General features: G+C 39.8%; 1 protein-coding gene across 18 annotated transcripts in view; it reads left to right on the forward strand.

Annotated features, from left to right (window-relative positions):
- NFIA (nuclear factor I A) overlaps positions 1 to 17926 on the forward strand; it is a 443145-nt gene that overhangs the window by 292993 nt on the left and 132226 nt on the right. For all 18 annotated transcript variants that reach the window (XM_083510331.1, XM_083510336.1, XM_083510327.1 and 15 more), the window contains exon 3: positions 7217 to 7282. In XM_083510331.1, the coding sequence (XP_083366457.1) occupies positions 7217 to 7282 (66 nt within the window). The remainder of the gene's footprint in view (positions 1 to 7216; positions 7283 to 17926) is intronic.

The following is a 17926-nucleotide window of genomic DNA, read 5'->3' on the forward strand; positions in this document are numbered from 1 at the left end:
GTTGTGCAGTGTTTTAAGAATATTTTCATAAAGCCGGAAGCCTTTTATGACAGTATGAATTAAGTCAAAAGTTAATGTATGCTGCTACAAAAGAAATATGGTCTAGTAATAAACAAAGGGAGCAAACCTCTAAAAAAGCAAACATTTATAAGTGTATTAAAAACTAGTAACAAATTCCCCCTCCCCTCTGAAACTCTGTTGCCTATCACTCCATACCAGTACATTGTTCGTGCAAAAAAATAGAATAACTTAAACTGAAGCCAAATTCTATATTTTTTTGAGTCTTGTAAATATCATGATCATATTATATATACAGTTCTTGAGATATAGCCTGCAATAAGGATCTTTTGTGCAGCCCCCTCCCCCCCCCAAAAAAAAGTCACCTTGGAGTTTCTGGGAACTCCTTTTTACAAAGCTCGACAACTCAGACAAAGTGTTGCTTGCTAAACAGATGTAATACACAAAGTCTGCTTAGAATAAAGGGCAGCAGACTGTGCGCACATGTTTTGGTTTCATTCATGCTCATCAGCATAGTCTAGCTAGTTGTTTTTGCTCATCTACTTATGGGCTGTCTTAGTACAATTTTCTGGTATGGTAACAAGGAGTGGGAGGTTGGGGGGATTGGCCACAAAAGTTTGCTGCAAGGGCTCCTGGGAAATATATTTGCAGACATCTTCTCACAAAGGCTGACTGCTTCCTGGCTTAGACAGAGTGTTGCCTGATAAACAGACTTAACACAGAAATGTCTGTCTGGAATAAACAACAGCAAGCTTTGATTTACATTTCTATTATCAAAGATAATCTCTTTCCCAGTGTATGGGAATTAAGAGTCCTCTCACAAAAATGAGGCTAGGGTTGCTGTGATTTTACCACTGTGTGGAACCTTTTTTCTCAGGAGTTAATGGGATACAACTTAGGTAAATAGAGTTGCTGAAAAGGAAAGGACTTTGAAGTTAAGGGGTAGGGTAGAGCAGTGAAGAGCACTTGAGCAACAAGTTGAGTATACTGTACCTGTATCTATACTGCTGAGGGAAAATTGGAAGCTGATGTAAGTTGCAGGTGGTAAGCAAATCCACCTAATTATTATTTTTTTTCAAATGCCCACCTTAGGCTAGGGATGGGGATTTGCGGGGGGGGGGGGGTGTTAGGGAACACTGTTGGAGTACCCTCAGGCAGTCCTGCATCTCTTTATACTTACCCAAGAAAGCGCACAGACTTATCCCAGTTTCCTCCATGGTGTAAAGCTTCATTTTCTTGCCATTAATGGCTCTGTCCTCTCCATCCACATCACTGAAACTGGAAATGCCTGTCCTCACCATACTTCTTTCTGAGTCCTATTATATACGTAGCAAGGGATCACACCTCCATTTTCTGAAAAGCATTCATGGGGGGGAATAAGCCATCCCACAAAGTTCTGCCTGTTATTCAAATCAGGCTCCCAATTGACACTCCCAGTGACTACTACTCTCAGAAAACTATACAAATGTGCTACCTTGCCTCTACCTACAGTATTGGGTTTTTAGATGTTAAGAGACATGAATGTTGTCCCATAGCATCGTTCTTTGACTCCATGAAACTAAAATATGTATAACCTAGTCCTAAACATGTTTATTCATACATAGTTGGGTGCTGTTGGGTTCACTGAGAGTTCCTTCACTATGTATATGTTCAATATTGCAACTCATGACAGCAAAAGCAATTTCCATGCGTGAAAGAAAAGCCACATTTGGGCAAAGATCAGAGATAGTATATATTCCTCTTCCCCCCAAAATAATTTCAATGGAGATATTTGACATACTTTGCTCAATGAATATGTGATCTGTAGCCATAAACTAGCCCATAGTATTATTTTCCTTCAATCTTCTACTCATAGTCTTCTGCACATGTTTATTTATAAATGTCATTATTATTCATTACGAATAATGACTTTTTGGGTTTGGATCACCTGCCATCTTCTCAGTTCCAATTGTTAATGGGTTTATAGGTTTATCCCCAAGTTGTCAGGGGAAAAATAGAGAGTAGAATTCTTTGAATCAAAAAGGTCAAAAGGCTTTTTCTATGTTAGAGAAAGAGGCTGCAGCTTTCTGTGGTTTTTAGAGACTGATAAAGTTTCAGGATCCGAGTTAGGATTTTGATATAATATTACTGTGCCTGTGAAAGTCAAGAAATCTTGTCTAAAGGCTAAAAAGTCTCAGAAAACCTGATCATGAAATCAGATGCTGCATCAGAAGAAGAAAGTTTGGCTCGTCTGTCATGCCATTTCTCTCATTAGACACAGTATATTCATCAAAAGTAGAGGAAATATATGTGATTACTAGGGGCTGTCTTCCTTTCTGTTGTTGCCCACCTACCCATCCCCCCTTGCTAATTCCCTCCCTTTACACCTTGCCCCAAGCCCTATCCCCTCACAACTCCCTCCAACCCACTTCACTTCTCCTTCACCATCCCACCATCTCCTTCACCATCCCCTTCTCCTTCACCATCCCAGCCTACCTACCAACCCCTCCCAAGCCATTGCCAACCCAGTTCCCTCTCAGTTTGTCCAAAACTCTCCCCTTGCAATGCATCCCAAGATCCCCCTGTTGCTGCCACCATTGACAATGGAAAGGAGAGTGGAGAAGAGAAAGTCCACTTAGAGACTCCACAGTATAATTCCTTGGGAGCAGCGCCATATAACTAGCTGATACAGCCCGGGAAAAGCTTATCTATAGGCTTTTTTCACCTTCCAATACTGTGATGTTTATGATTTGTTGGAATCCACCAGCAAACGTTTCCTCAAACTAGATTACTGGATGTGTGTGACTAATAATTTACTTCACTATAATGGCTCTATCTCCATCTGTAATAAATTAAAGTCTCACTTTAATAATACCGGGCACAATCTGCTTTTAAATCCCATTGATTTCAGTGGCAGAGTTATGTATATGTTTAACTTTCTTCCATTGACGTTAATGAGATTTTAAAATTATTATGTTTAGTTGGATCAGAACTGCCCTGTTTTCATAATAATTTTATAATTATTTCTTACCTGCCCTAACAGCAATAAAACCTGCTTTGAGGGGAACACCAATTTAGTATGTATATGGTTATGCATTTTGGCATGATTCTTAATTTATGTAGGTGGTGGAATATAACTCTGCCTCTGTGTGTTTGTGTATATGAGTGTTTGTGTGGAGGGAGAAAAAAATAAATGAATGGCTAACCTGAATTTATATTAAGTAATAATATTAAGTAATATTAATTTAAATCAAATGTGGATGAAAATTTCTTTCATTTACATAAATTAAATGTTATCTACTCTGCACATTGATTTCACTGGATATGTTTTGTGTGCATCAGAACACAAAGTGTGTAATATACTGTAAAAGCTGGATTTTGAGTTATCTTTTTAGCAATCCAAAATAGGGAAGTTACAGTCAGCATACTATTGAATAGGGCCGTGGTGTGTGAACCAAATGAAAACCCTCTGCTGTGTACTTTGCATTTTTAGGACTGCTCTGTGAATTTCCTCTTTAATAACCAAACACTGAAACTCTTGACTGTGTCAAATCATCTTCAGTATCTGAATAAAAATCAAGGAAACAGAATTATATTTTGTTTTGAAACATTTTGGTAGTTTGCTTTCTTCAGAGCCATAGTTCCCATGTTTAATTCTGATGGTAGCCGAAAAGACTGAAGGGTCTTTTCAAAAACAGAATAAATTTAAAGATAGCCAGGATGAAAAAAGAAGGTCAGAAAAAGTATAAACACTGGGATAAATTTGTGACATCCAAGCTTTATTGTATTTCAAATCTGAGAACGACATAGTATAATTTTATATTCCTTGTTTGCAACATAATATCATAATATCCTTTTACATTACTTGTTTATATATAATACTTCATTCTGATATTATTGTAATTGTACATGTCAATCAGTATTATATATGTTAGACCCTAGAAGGCACTGAACTCCAGTATAGTTGGGTGTTTCTTGATGCTGCTGTTTTTGTTTTGAGGGGCAATAAATATTGTCTAGCTTCCTAGCTGTTTCCTCTAAGTGCTCCATGCCATAGTATGGAAGGTAAAGTTTTAAATGCACCAATTTCTGACAAAGAAAATTAGCACCATTTTCTGCAGCAGACACATTCCCTTTAATAATCCTGTAATGGCTTGATTTGAATAGAAATACCATGTCACCCACAAAACTCTGCAGTGCTTACAAATCTTTCATCTTTGCTGAAGTAGGCCTTAAACACAACTATGAGACTGTTCTGACCAATTTTGATGCCCATTTCATCCACAAGAGAAATGTAGTTACAGATAGGTAGCCGTGTTGGTCTGCCATAGTCAAAACAAAAAAATTCCTTCCAGTAGCACCTTAAAGACCAACTAAGTTAGTTCTTGGTATGAGCTTTCGTGTGCAAGCACACTTCTTCAGAACACTTCTTCAGAGAAATGTAGTTTATGGGAGGACTTGCTTCCATCAAAGAGCTCAGAAGCCATAACCTAGATAATCTCCTAAATCATGCAGTAGTTGTCGAAATGGCACTATGGAGAGTTGGAGAAACAGAAAGAATGTTTTGGGACATTGATCCTGTGGACTTTGTTTTAATACCTGACACCAAAGCATGAATCATACGGACAGCATGCAGAATCTCCATACCCTTCTCCCCCAAAAATGGAAATTAAGCTGGAAAGGATGGAGGAATGCAATAATAGGAAGTATTGAACCATTGGTCCCAGATATCAAGACAACGGAGAAAATAAATACGTCCGTAGATATGAAAAAGCATAATGATGCTGTAGTCAGGGGGAAAAACCACACATCTTATTGCAACCTTATAACATGTTGCTGTTCTGTTCTTGTTTAAGAAAAATGATAAGGTTCTTGTCTTGTTTCCTGACTAGTGTGTCCTCTAAGCCTTCCATGGCAAAAGTGGTATACAATTATATGTAAATTTAAAAACAGAACAAAACAGTGTGACCCAATAGCATGAACATCCTTTAAAAGAATAGCATACAAATAGTTAGCAACTCCTGCAGCCCAGTCATAAACACATTTTTACTCAGATGTAGGTCGCATGTGGGTTATTCCTAAGTAGGGGTGCATAGGATTACAGAATTAGAATTTTAACGTGCAAGCCGTTTCATCTTAAATGACAGTATAATAATACTATCTCACAACACTGAAATTTGGCACAGTGCTAGATGAGTTGTTTATTTTTTTTAATCATTTTCGTTTCCTTTAGAAAAATCAAGGAAAAATTATTTGTTAATGTTTGGCAATAAAGACACTAATTCTGAAATCCACTATGTCACCAACAGTTTGGTTGAACTGAACACACATTGAAAAAATGCATTTGAATGAAACTTATTTTAGATGTTTAGATGTACAATTGTAAATACACACATTGTTTCGTGTACTTTAATTAGCTATAGTTTCTTAGTTGATACGGGCTTGTCGATTTTACTCTACAGTGGTACCTCGGGTTACAGACGCTTCAGGTTATAGACTCCGCTAACCCAGAAATAGTACCTTGGGTTGAGAACTTTGCTTCAGGATGAGAACAGAAATCAGGCAGCAGGAGCGGGAGGCCCCATTGGCTAAAATGGTACCTCAGGTTAAGAACAGTTTCAGGTTAAGAATGGACCTCCAGAATGAATTAAGTTCTTAACCCAAGGTACCATTGTATAACAAATGCATATTGACAGGAGGTGCGGGGGGGGGGGAATCCATATGGAGTATCAAAAGTTTCTTTATGGTAGTCTGATAATTAAAATATTCATTAGCTTAAAAGCTAGCACGCTTTTCAAAAAGTAATACGTTATCATAGTTTGACCCAAAGTCATCAGCAGTACTTCTTCTTTCGTGCTGTTAATACCTCAAGGGCGGTGTTATCACTTCATAGCAATAGAAGTAAGATTTTCAATTTAATCACAGTATGGTGTTATGACCTTTTGATCTTGTGTGGAATTCTCTCTAAAATGTGGTCAAATTGCAGACTTTTTCACTGCACCTTGGAAATTCAAGGTGAAGTCAACTCAAAGGTTGCCACAAGCATAAGCTTCTCTCTATCAATGCCAATTAGACAGAAGGGGGATCTGTAACAAAATGCTGGTTTCAGCCAGCCATGCTTTCTTCCATGATATTATACGTTGCAGGGGGCTGAAGCAGGGCATTTCATTCCTTCTGTAGGCTCACACATACAATTTCCTGGTTTTCTCTTCCAGCTGACACTCAGCAGTCATGACTACTGAGCACTGAGCATGCTCAGATGACATTGGTCCATTTCTTTTTCGTGGGATTGCCCACTTCAGATATTTTCAATGTCCCTTGTACTTCTGGAAATCTCAAGGTTTCCCAGAGCATTGCTGATAATTCCTTCTTGTTTCTCATTGGCTCTTCTTTGGCACCAAGGTCCTGTTTTGGTACCAGAATCTATCACCATTCACCACTTGAGTTCACCACTTAAAGAGAGCAATAGATGGCTTTCTGAGCATTTTTGGCTAACTCTCAGAAAGGCACAGGTATGGGAAGCTCTTCCACCAGCTGTCTTCCCCCCCCCCCCCAGTTTTCATCCTCCCCAGCTTCACACACTATCTAGGTTAAGAGAAGAAAGGAAAATAGCAGGTGTGATCCCCAGCTTTTCTGAAGTTTCGAGGTCTGCCAGCCCTGGGAATTGCAGCTCTGGGAACCTGGGGCATTGGCATCAAGAAACAGAGAGGTTTCTAGGGTTTAGGAACAGGCATAGCTCTTTATTCAGGCTGAAATTCATTCAGAAGCTTCTGTGAATTAAAGCAGCTGATTAAGCCTACACTTTCATACAAAGGTAGTTAATAATACAAACATGAAAAGGTTAATGTCTCAACAGCAAGTTGTTAGGCTATTGAAAAATAATGACATTGCAGTATTAGGGAATCTCACATGCCCCAAACCCACACTGGATTACAAAGCCAAATTCTTTGCCTGACGGCATGGTTTTTTAAAGTTTTCTATAATTACGAATTTTGGTTTCAGATTTTGTAGAATTTATTCTACAACAAAGTTTGATTAATGGAAAACTATGTAATGTAATCTGATTACTCCATTAAAGTTCAGTGAAAATATAATACTGTATATTCTATCGGATGGAAATGTAGAGAGATTGCAATATATATCATCTAAAGTCTGGAACTTGGAAATCTTATTTCCACAACCGATTCCTATAATTTTTGGTCATTTTTATGTTTTTTAGATTCAAGTCAGTCTGAAAGTCCAAGCCAGCCAAGTGAAGCTGATATCAAGGACCAGCCAGAAAATGGTAAGTATGTACCTGTTGCTGCCTTAGATTCTTTTAGTCCATATCTCTTTGGGTTTTCCCCAGGGGAAATTAGACTTGTACTGTCTCTTATCAGCAAGTGCCTCAGCTGAGCTGTGTGGAGTTGGTTGTCATTAGCAGGGTCGGCAGAGCCCAACAATCCCTACCTACTGATCACACACACACCCTTCACCGCTAGTTACCACCACCCCTCCAATATAAGAGTATTTTTTTTTCTTGAGGAAGGGGATCAGCTGGCTGGGACATGCAAGAACTGAATGGGACATGTAAGAACTGTACTGTTCGAGTGTTGAAGATGAACACTCAAAAAAAAAACCTGACTTAAGCACTTGAGCAGCTCAGTTGATTTGGGGGGAAGTCAGGTGGGTGATGACACTTTGTTACTTTCCTCGCTGAGACTTAAGCATGTGCCATTTTGAACATAGTCTTTCCCAGTCAGCAGATTTGCTTTAAAGGTAAAGGTACCCCTGCCCGTACGGGCCAGTCTTGCCAGACTCTAGGCTCTAGAGGCTCTAGGCTCTATAGGCCGGGAGCCAGCGCTGTCCGCAGACACTTCCGGGTCATGTGGCCAGCGAGACAAGCTGCATCTGGCAAGCCAGCGCAGCACACGGAACGCCGTTTACCTTCCTGGTGGTAAGCGATCCCTATTTATCTAGTTGCACCCGAGGGTGCTTTCGAACTGCTAGGTTGGCAGGCGCTGGGACCGAACCACGGGAGCGCACCCCGCTGCAGGGATTCGAACCGCCGACCATGCAATCGGCAAGTCCTAGGCGCTGAGGTTTTACCCACAGCACCACCCGTGTCCCTCAAGAGACTTAAGCATGTGCCATTTTGAACATAGCCTTTCCCGGTCAGCAGATTTGCTTTAGATCTTCATTAAGAACAGGTTCAGCATTCCTCGTAATGTATAGAATATTGTGGGTGAGTAGCTTCTGCAACACAAATCAGTAAGATGCAAACTGCACCAGCTATTCCTTGAATGTGCCACAGGAGAGTAAAAGCAGCAGCAAAACACACACAATATTTGAAGAGCTGGGCGGCATTTCAAGTCGAAGAGGATTGAATCCCAGGAAGTCCTTGTGCAAGCGGAATGAATCCCACTAGTGCATTGGAACCCCCCCTCCCTCTTCTCCCAGTATGTGTCCCCCTCCCAAACCCCTCCTAAATCTGTTCTGAAGAACAGGTTGGGAAGCAAGGGGAAGGAATGGAATGTTCCACTGCACAAGTGGAAATTGTTTTTCTCATGCAAGGACTCGGACAGAACACAGGAGCTCGAGTCCTTTAAAAAAAAAGAAGCAAAAAGAAGTTGTTTGAAATCCTGATTTCCTATTACTTCTTTTAGATTAAAAAGCATAAACAAACAAAAGTAGAAGACAGCAATGAAAATGTATCAGGAGACATTATTTAACCCGTGTTCATCCTTGATAGATCTGTGTCATCCTGCTTCCTGGGCCCCTCTCTTATCAGAACTGTTTTTCCTCCATGGTGAATTCATGCCATTGAATGCTTTTGTCTAAACATTTTGTTAATATTGTCTTTTTTAAAAAAGAAGAAGAAGAAGAAGACAAACTTGACGATTCATAATTTCCCCCCATCAAACTGCATCAAATTTATTAGAATGTGTATGGGGACATGGTATGCCTTTCAAACTTCAGCATTTTGAAAAGAAGTCAAGCCCTCTTGAAGGAGGAGGGAGATGCTATTTATAGAACTCTGCAAAGATTAGTGCTGGGATAGTGAAATAGAAAATGACAGGAGTTCAAGTCCAGCAAAGCTCTTAATCATCATGCGTAACTGTCATTTGACAGACAGAAATTGATAGTACAAGTTTGAATCGTAAATTTAAAAGTTGGGGTTTTTTCAAGGAATTGGCTGCTTTTATATGTAAATGCAAACAGGACAGTATACATTAGTGCAGCTGTGTACCAATGTTTACTGAATTAATTGCTCATTAAACAAATGTAGAGATTTTAGATTCCCCACCCCCCAAAAAAAGTTATTTAGCATCTAAATTGATACTAATTGTAATTCCAGTGCTTTCTTTGTGCTTTGAGTTGCAATTCCTTAACTGTACCTCAGTAAAGGAAAGGCACCTTGTTCTTCCTAACAGTAAAAAGTGCTAAATAATGGCATGCAGCTACTCACGGAACTACCGTAGTTTGTTAACCCTTGTGATAATAGTATTGAATATATAAAGGTGGCCTAAGAATTCATCCACCCACTTATTTATTTATTTAGATAGGGATGTGCATGCATGAGATTTAAGCAGGTTTAAATCAGTAAGAGGGCACTTCAATCCTTCCCATTAGAAGCAATGGGACTTTAAATTTGTTAAACTTTGGCTGAATGGTGGTCCAAAAAAACCCATTGGACATCAAAGACATTATGGCTGTAGATACTTTTGTGATCATGGCAAACAAAGATAGTAGAAGACCATCCTGCCTTTCCTAAGAAAGTCAGGATGCAGACCATATGACTGATGGAACCCAGAAGGATATGCAAATACTTTTCAAGGTAATGTCCCAATTTTATGCCTGAGAAAGGTGTGCTGAAACAGAGCTTAATCCTTTCCCCTCATACTATTTCCCCTCTAAAAACCACTCTGAAGCTGCTCTTCACTGGGAGATACATTGGAGGGACTGGCTTTGCAGCAGAAAAATAGCCCAAACAGAAAGTGTTAAATAGTTCCTTCCCACCCTCAACTTCCATTCCTGCTTTGCATTCTTAAGAGAGAGAGAGAGAGTGAGTTAGATGCAGTTGTGTATCATGTATAAATTGGCCCTAACCTTACAATAATGTCATTGCTATGCATTACTGTCTTTCCTAAGGCTGTCCCTTCATTGTAGAAGATAGATCAATATCTCAAAGAGACTTTGATGAAATCAGAGAATGACTCTCCTGGCATTTGCATGTTGAACCCAGTCTCATACTGCATTGCCATAATTCAATTGAATGCATGTTGAAATGATAAGTAATGCAGTTAAAAAGTGGTTTGTGTCATCTTGCTAACATTCTTACAGAACCTCATCTTTATACCCATGCTTCTGAATACGGTTCAGGAGAAGGTTTTGCTCAAAGCTGCCATATTTATCACAATATGGAAGCAAACAGTTTGGCTTATAATATCACTTAAATTGCAGCTTGAGGACTACAAGTTCTGGAGTAGCTACTCCTTTAAGATAAATTAGTAGGAGGAAAGGGTTAATAACAAGTAAAGTAGGTAGAAAGGGTGCCCATTCACATGACTCAGAAATAGAGCTGAATTATGGATATAGAGATTTATTCATTACAAATCTAACAGGAAACCATGGTTTCCCATTGTAAGACTTCCACTATAAGCCTTGAGGTTGCTCGCTCCTCCTTTCCTCTTGTCCTTCATGCATGAGGAGTGGAGATTAAAAACTTTGACTCTTGGTTTTGTATAAATCAATTTCCTGCTCATATGATTCATCTCTAACATAACCAATAGTTGGCTATCTGTTCACCTTTATTGTGGTTTCAAGTGGCTTCTCACTGATAAAGCACCAGAACTGAATTGGTAAGATAAATGTACTAGGTGAAGATCAGTTCCAACATGAACCATAAAACCACCTCTGTGCAAAGAGTATGTTCTCCCTAGATTTGCACCCTTACTGATTCATGTCTGGTACAGAGGTCACTGGCGCCCACCAATGCACTATGCCACAATCTGCTTACCATGGTAGCACTGTTCACAAGAACAGCAAACACTCTTTACTTCATGCATGACCCAGCCATAATAAAGTGTTTCCCTTCCTTTATTGCTTCTAATCCCAGATTCTGAAGTTGTTAATCCTATTTCTAGAACTTTGAGGGGACAGGGGAGGTAACTACATAGAAAACTGTTGGAAAAACTACTAAGCAACTTTTCCCCTGCTGTATAAGTACTTTTGTATATTGGCTATTTGTGAAAATTACCATACAGTGGTACCTCGGTTTACGAACTTGATCTTTTCTGGAAGTCCGTTCTTAAACAGAAACTGTTCTTAAACCGAGGTGTGCTTTCCCATATGAGGCCTCTTGCCACTGGTGCCCTTCCACCGTTTGGATTCTGTTCTTAGACCAAGCTGAAATTCTTAAAAAAATCCGGTTTTGCGGAGTTCGTAAACCAAATCGTTCATAAACAGGACTGTTCTTAAACCGAGGTACCACTGTACTGTATATTTTTTAAAATGCAGATAGCTTGGATATGCTATTGCATATTTAGTGTGTTTTCGTATTAAAGTCAGAAGTATGCAATTATTTGCAAAGGTCTTTTATGTTATAGTCAGTCTTATACAGTTACTCCCCCTGATCATAAATATTGTGCAGGTTTACTGGTAACATAACTCCCATTGACTTCAGCAAGACTTTCCCTGGCATAAGTGTGCACAGGATTCCAGCCATAGTCTGGCTGTTGGCATCACTGCCATTCTGCTGTAGAGCTCCTGTGCAAGTTGGCTGTCAATCCAACGTCATATGGGGGAGTCACTCAAGGTCAGTTCTCAAGACAATGTTCAGGCCAATCATGAAGGCTGCCTCACCAGTGACCTACAGGTTGCAAGAGCTGCAAATTGACAGAGCACTTTGGATGTCACAGCTGTTAACCATTAACCTCCACAAGAAACACATTCTGATAAAAAAGAAATCATCCAAGCAAATACTGACACACAGTACTGATAGCATGAAGCAAATGTTTGTGGCCTGACCACATGGTGCCTGAAGGACATGACATACTCATTGCACTTTGAAGTTAGCAGTCTCTGTGAAGGAATGGGCAATGTAGCAAAAATAAGTATCTGGTTTCTTAAGACAGGAGAGGACACACACACACATGAATATATATGCAGTCACAATCCAAGAATCACTTATTACATATCCAGTGGGACACCTCCATGCTGTTTCAGTTTGCTTCTCAATTTATTCAAAGTGCAGGTTTTGTTCAAAACCGACTGGGGTCAAGGCATTTAGAACACATATTTATTCCTTATAGCCTGTCCATCAGTTAAGATAATCTTCTCTAAGTGTGGCTCCTCCTTGGAAATTAGGTGAGTGACTACCAGAGAACATGCTTTTTCTCGTGTGCCAAACAAACTCTGGAACTTTCCTCCTAGGAATGGCTGATGGTTGCTTCATTGCACTGAGAGACGTGTGCTCAGTTTTCATGTTCTTTTAGAGATGACCTTTTAATTGGTTTAGTTTCTATTTTTATCTTGCTGAATGTTTATTGTGTTTATCTATTGTAGGCTTTATTGGTGTTTTAATCCAATTTATTATTTATTATGTTTCTGATATGGATTTAGTTTGCAGGCACTTATCAAAAGACAAGGTATAAATCTTTGTAAGTGAATAAATGATGCAAGGAAGGAGAGTTTGAGAACAGTCCTGTACCCACAGAGGAAGATAGCTGGGTGTTAGGGCCATTCCAGAAGTGGGTACCTGCAGGGGGAAATGCTGTAGGCAGGTAATAAAGAAGATTTAATCAGAAAAATTGTACAGTGGTACCTCTGGTTGCGAACTAAATTTGTTCTGGATATCCGTTCTTAACCTGAAACTGTTCTTAACTAGAGGCATGCTTTCACTAATGGGGCCTCTTGCTGCCGCTGCGCTGCCGGCACATGATTTCCGTTCTCATCCTGGGGCAAAGTTCTCAACTCGAGGTAACTCTTCCAGGTTAGCAGAGTTTGTAACCTGAAGCGTTTGTAATCTGAGGCGTTTGTAACTCGAGGTACCACTGTACTTGTTCAGCAAGAATTCCAAGGAGGATAATATAAACATAAGTTATTGTTTGTTTGTTTTTGTTTTTGTTTTTTTACTGTGACTGTAGTTCAAAATGGTTGTGCAGATATGAAACTGAGTTCTAAATCTTTCATCATATGTAATATGATTCTACAGCAGTAGACCCCCAAAACAGTTAGCCCAAAAAGTTTCTTCCTTAAAAATGTCTCAAGCTGTGCTACAAATTAGTGTATCTTTTGCTGTCAACCCAGTAACCCTTGTCCTCAATTTGCATACCATAGCTTCTTTTTTAACTCCCTCGTTTAAACAGGTCCAATGAAAGACCTGTTACTTGCAGTGAAATACAGTAATTAGCCACTTATTTCCTGTTTCGTGTATTAATTGAAAGGGCTTGCACTGTAAATATAGAACCTGTAGATAAAAGTGCACTCTAAAAATCAGTCAGTTAATAGAAGTATTCATTACTTGGTCGTAATTAAGGAAGAGTTCTGAGACAGAGATATGTGTAAAAGTTTTATAGGTTTCTTCCTTCCTCATCCATTTTTATACTTCCTCTTATAAAAAGCTTATCCATTGACTTTAGAAGTGCTGAGAGGTTATTGTCTTGTGAGCAGGCCTGTCATCTTGTGAGGAATTTTACATTAGCAGTTATAGACTCTTCCTCTTATACCTCTGCACATGAAGAGCCAAAATGAGGGGAAAGAGAAAGGAAGGGAATTTCTGTTTTAACTTAGAGAGGATTTAAAATTTGCTCACATTCAGCTTTAGCAGTCACAGGGAAAGCCTAACAGATGCCACTTCATCCTGTGTCAAGTGGCTGTGTTAGGGCTTCGCCAGTTCTCTACAAGTCGCCTAAAAATGTGAGCTAGTAGTGGCATGCCGAAAGTGAGGCCAGGCTATGTCAGAGTGTATACTAGACTTCTTCATGTCAAATGTCTGCAAACTGGGTACTAAAACAACCCTAAAAGGGAACTGAAATCTGGTTTTAGTGAATGAGAGCACAGTTTGGGGTTATGATGGGGATAGCAATAAAAGGAACTGTTTTGCTCAAATGTCTTGTTGAACCAAACTGGAGTAAGTCATATAGAAAAGAAGGAAATACAGATGGATCCAAAATTAATGTTATCAATCTTTAGTGGCCAAAATGTCAGAATTCCATATGAGGAAATGGTTATCATTTTGTTTATAGCAGCACGCTTATTAGTTGTGAGATGCTGGAAGAATTTGCAAGATCTATCAACAGAAGCATGATATAACAGAGTATGGTCACTTATACTGCCAGAAAAATTGAGTGCAAAGACGACAAAAGGAAACAGATAAAATAGAATAGGGTCAGGGTCACTTGGTTCCCCGGTTGTGGCATGCCATTGTAATAAGGGAGAGTGTAAAGTTTCCAAGTATTCAAATGTAACGTAAGGCAGACTGCATAGCGTAATTTATCACTTTAGCTGCAGTGGCAGAAGTGTCTCCTTGTGTTGCAGCAGCCAAAGCAGCACCGTAGTGTTTAGCTGCATGTATGCTGGTAATCACGTCCATCACATTTCCTGTGTTTGTTTGCATGTGTTACATACTATAGTATTCCTAGAAGATGCGGGTGTTTGACAACTAAGAAATTTTGCTGAATGCATGCAATGAAATATGCCACTTCTTTCTCCTCCTCCGTCTCATCTGAATGATGCCAAGTGATTTATCAAATGATTCTTGAGCAAGTTCTTACAATCACCTCCAGGCAGTTTAGTCAGGAGTCTTAGAAGTAGATGGGAAGCACAACTCTAAGCTACTGTGTGTGTTTCTCAGAAAGTACCAAAAAAACAAGATTGGGAGATTGAATTTACAAAGGAAGGTTGCTCCTGTGACTTGTTAGAATAAACCTTGGAGTCATTTATAATAAAGAGGTAGTGATTCTAGCTACAGATCTCCCTTTTCATTTCTTTTTAATGCTTTTAACACAGTTTAATCTGTAACTAACTTTATTTTCGCTTGTTGATCTTACTGTTGCACCAATGAATTGTTTCCCTGCTACTTAATAATGGCAGTTCTGCACAGGAAATCCTTCCTGCTCCTGATTTCTTTCATTTGTGTGTGTTTTACACTGTGGGAAGCAGTACTGGTAGAGAAAACGGAGCACTGTAATGCGCGGCTATAAGAAATAGCCCTGCTTGATTGGTTTATTTATTTAAAATGATTATAGTCTGCCGTTCTCAGTAAAAGTCTCTCTTAAGAAAGCTTACATGATAAAATTTCAAAACTACAACAACAATGCAAAAGTATAAAATGCAAAATATACCAATAGTGCTTAATGAAGCAGAAATAGTAAAACACCAAGTAAAGTCAATACATAAAAACACAATTCACTCAATGTGAATCAGGGGAAAGATTCGTCTAGTCCAGTGTCCTGTTTATCTCAGTAGCAAAACAAATGCATTTTTTATACTCTCAAAGTTTAATTCTTATAGTTAGCAGGTCCTTATTGCAACTAGCCCAATTTCTAACGGAACATTGGTTTTATTCACTCCATCCCACCTCTACATCAACCTTAGCAGTTGTCACTTACCGTACTTTAAATATGTGGTTCTCAGTGGTTGAAGGCAGGAGGACTTTGTAGAAAACTATGAAATAAGTTTCTGACAGTACCTAGGTTTCTCATTTGTGATCTGGAAAACTTACTGGGCAAACTTATGAATCAATCCATCTAGAAATGATCACAATATAGTTTATTATTTATTTGTATACCACTGTGCCATAAAGATATATCACAGTGGTTTACAACAATATAAAACATAAAACCAAACAATAAAATCATAAAAAGTTTTTAAAAAGTTAAAATAAAATAAACATCAATAGACCATTGTGGGGGATGTAATGTTAACTGCCTGTGAAGGGCTAGCAGAACAGAAAAGTTTTCTGCACTTGTTTAAAAGTCGGCAGAGAAGGCACCCGTCATAGGGCTTCTGAATGCTAGTACAGCTAGTTCCCCCTTCAGATCTCAGCAAACATCAAAATTCAAAAGATCATGGATTTTTCCTCAAAAAATCTGAAAGCAGCAGCAGAACAGGAATTTCAGGAAATACTTATAGACCACTGCTGCAAACTCCCGTGTGGAGTATTTCAGGATGCTGCTTATGGCATATGAAGTGGCATATGAAAGTGAACCAGTGTTTCCAATTTTATGTTCCATCACAATCCATAAAAACCACATCAAGTGAAAATGCCCTCTTACAAATATTATGTAAGGACTGCAAATATGCACAAAGAGGCCTTATTGGCTGCTTCTCAAATGATCTCTACCAGGAAACAGCCAGAATCTAACTTTGGAAATTGGAACTTAAGTACTCATTTATTTATTTCAGTTGACTTTTTGTAACCTAAGGCAAGGTAGTAGAAGGGTTACATCACATTTTGTGTTTTATACGCTTTAACTTTTCTTTTATCCATCCCAAGTATTTGAGGGGGGTCACACAATAAATCAAATCAGCAAATAAGGAGCTGGCTTCAAAGGTTCCCTCCTGGCAGTGGTAGGGTTTTTTTCTCTGACGTAGTGAGTCAAAGTTAGGGAACCTTTTGGACACAACCCAGCTTGTTTAAAATTCATCCTTCCACGAATAGAAGAAAATGTTTCATTGGAATTGGCTCTTGGAAGATTATTTTCTTCAAGGCAGCAGCTGGTTATCACTGCTCTATTTCCACTCCCCCCTTTTCCCTTCCTTTCAAATTGTAGCTTTCTTGACCCATTTTCATTAAAGAAAAACTAGGGGAAACCTGGTCCTGAGAGTAGGAGGGCAGCATCTCCTCCATGCTGACTGATGAATCTGCCAGTGGGAGTATGAACGATCTAGGAGTAGAAATATAGAGCATGCCCTGAACCACACATAGGCGCCGACTCCATGGGGCCTGAGGGGGCCCGAGCCCCCTCAAAAATTCGTTTGGGGGGGCTCAGCCCCCCCAATAATCTCGGGCGGCGGTGGGCGCGTCCGCGGCTTTTATAGGGCGCCCGGCGCGCACCAGAGCCCGAGCCCGAGCCCGAGCCCTACCCGAAGCCCGAGCCCGAGCCTGAGCCCGAGCCCAAGCCCGTCAGTCAGGAAGGAAGGAAGGAAGGAAGGAAGGAAGGAAGGAAGGAGAAATGAGAAATGGGGAGGGAGACGACGGAGGAAAATTGCGCGCAGGGTGAAGAAAGGAGAAGGGCGAACGAGACGAGCTTCCAACCCAAAAAAGGGCTGGAAGACTGGGAGGATGAAGGATCGGGAAAGAAAGCGACGCCTTCCCCGCCCGCGACGTCGCCCGCTTGTCATTGGCAGCGCAGCGGGCGCCCAGAGGGGCTGGGCACCGGCGCAGGGCCGCTCCACAGCCGCGGAGGACAGCTGCGCGGCTAGCAAAGTGCGCCGCGTAGAGCGCGGCCCTTGTGTGGCCCGGTGGCCAGGCAAGCTCGGGCGGGGACCCCCATGCGAATCTAAGACGGGAGAAGAGGGCAGAGCAAAGGGGGTCCCTTCCCCAACCTCCGGCTCTGAGACTTCCCTGCGCCCCAGAAAAGGGAAAGGATTTTCTCTTCTTCTTTTTTTATAAATATTTTATTTATTAAGTTTTCAAATACAAAGTTAGAAACATACACTGAAGAAAAAAGTAAAAGAACAAGAAAAAGAAAAAAAGAAAAAGAAGAAAAGAAAACCAACCATTCAACACATTTTTTATATAACTAACTGGACTTCCTCGCATCTCCCTTACCCTGCATTCTTTATAATAAAGATATCAGCAAATTATTACCTTGTTTCGTACCTTATTTTGTACTTTTCAAATACTATACCTCTAAATTTAACATACTTTTCATCAGTTACTTATATCTTAAATTAAACATAGTATTACCTTAGATTTTGACCTTTTCTTACTTAAAATATA

This window comes from Podarcis liolepis (assembly GCF_965112155.1).
Source record: "Podarcis liolepis genome assembly, chromosome: 6".
Taxonomy (NCBI): domain Eukaryota; kingdom Metazoa; phylum Chordata; class Lepidosauria; order Squamata; family Lacertidae; genus Podarcis; species Podarcis liolepis.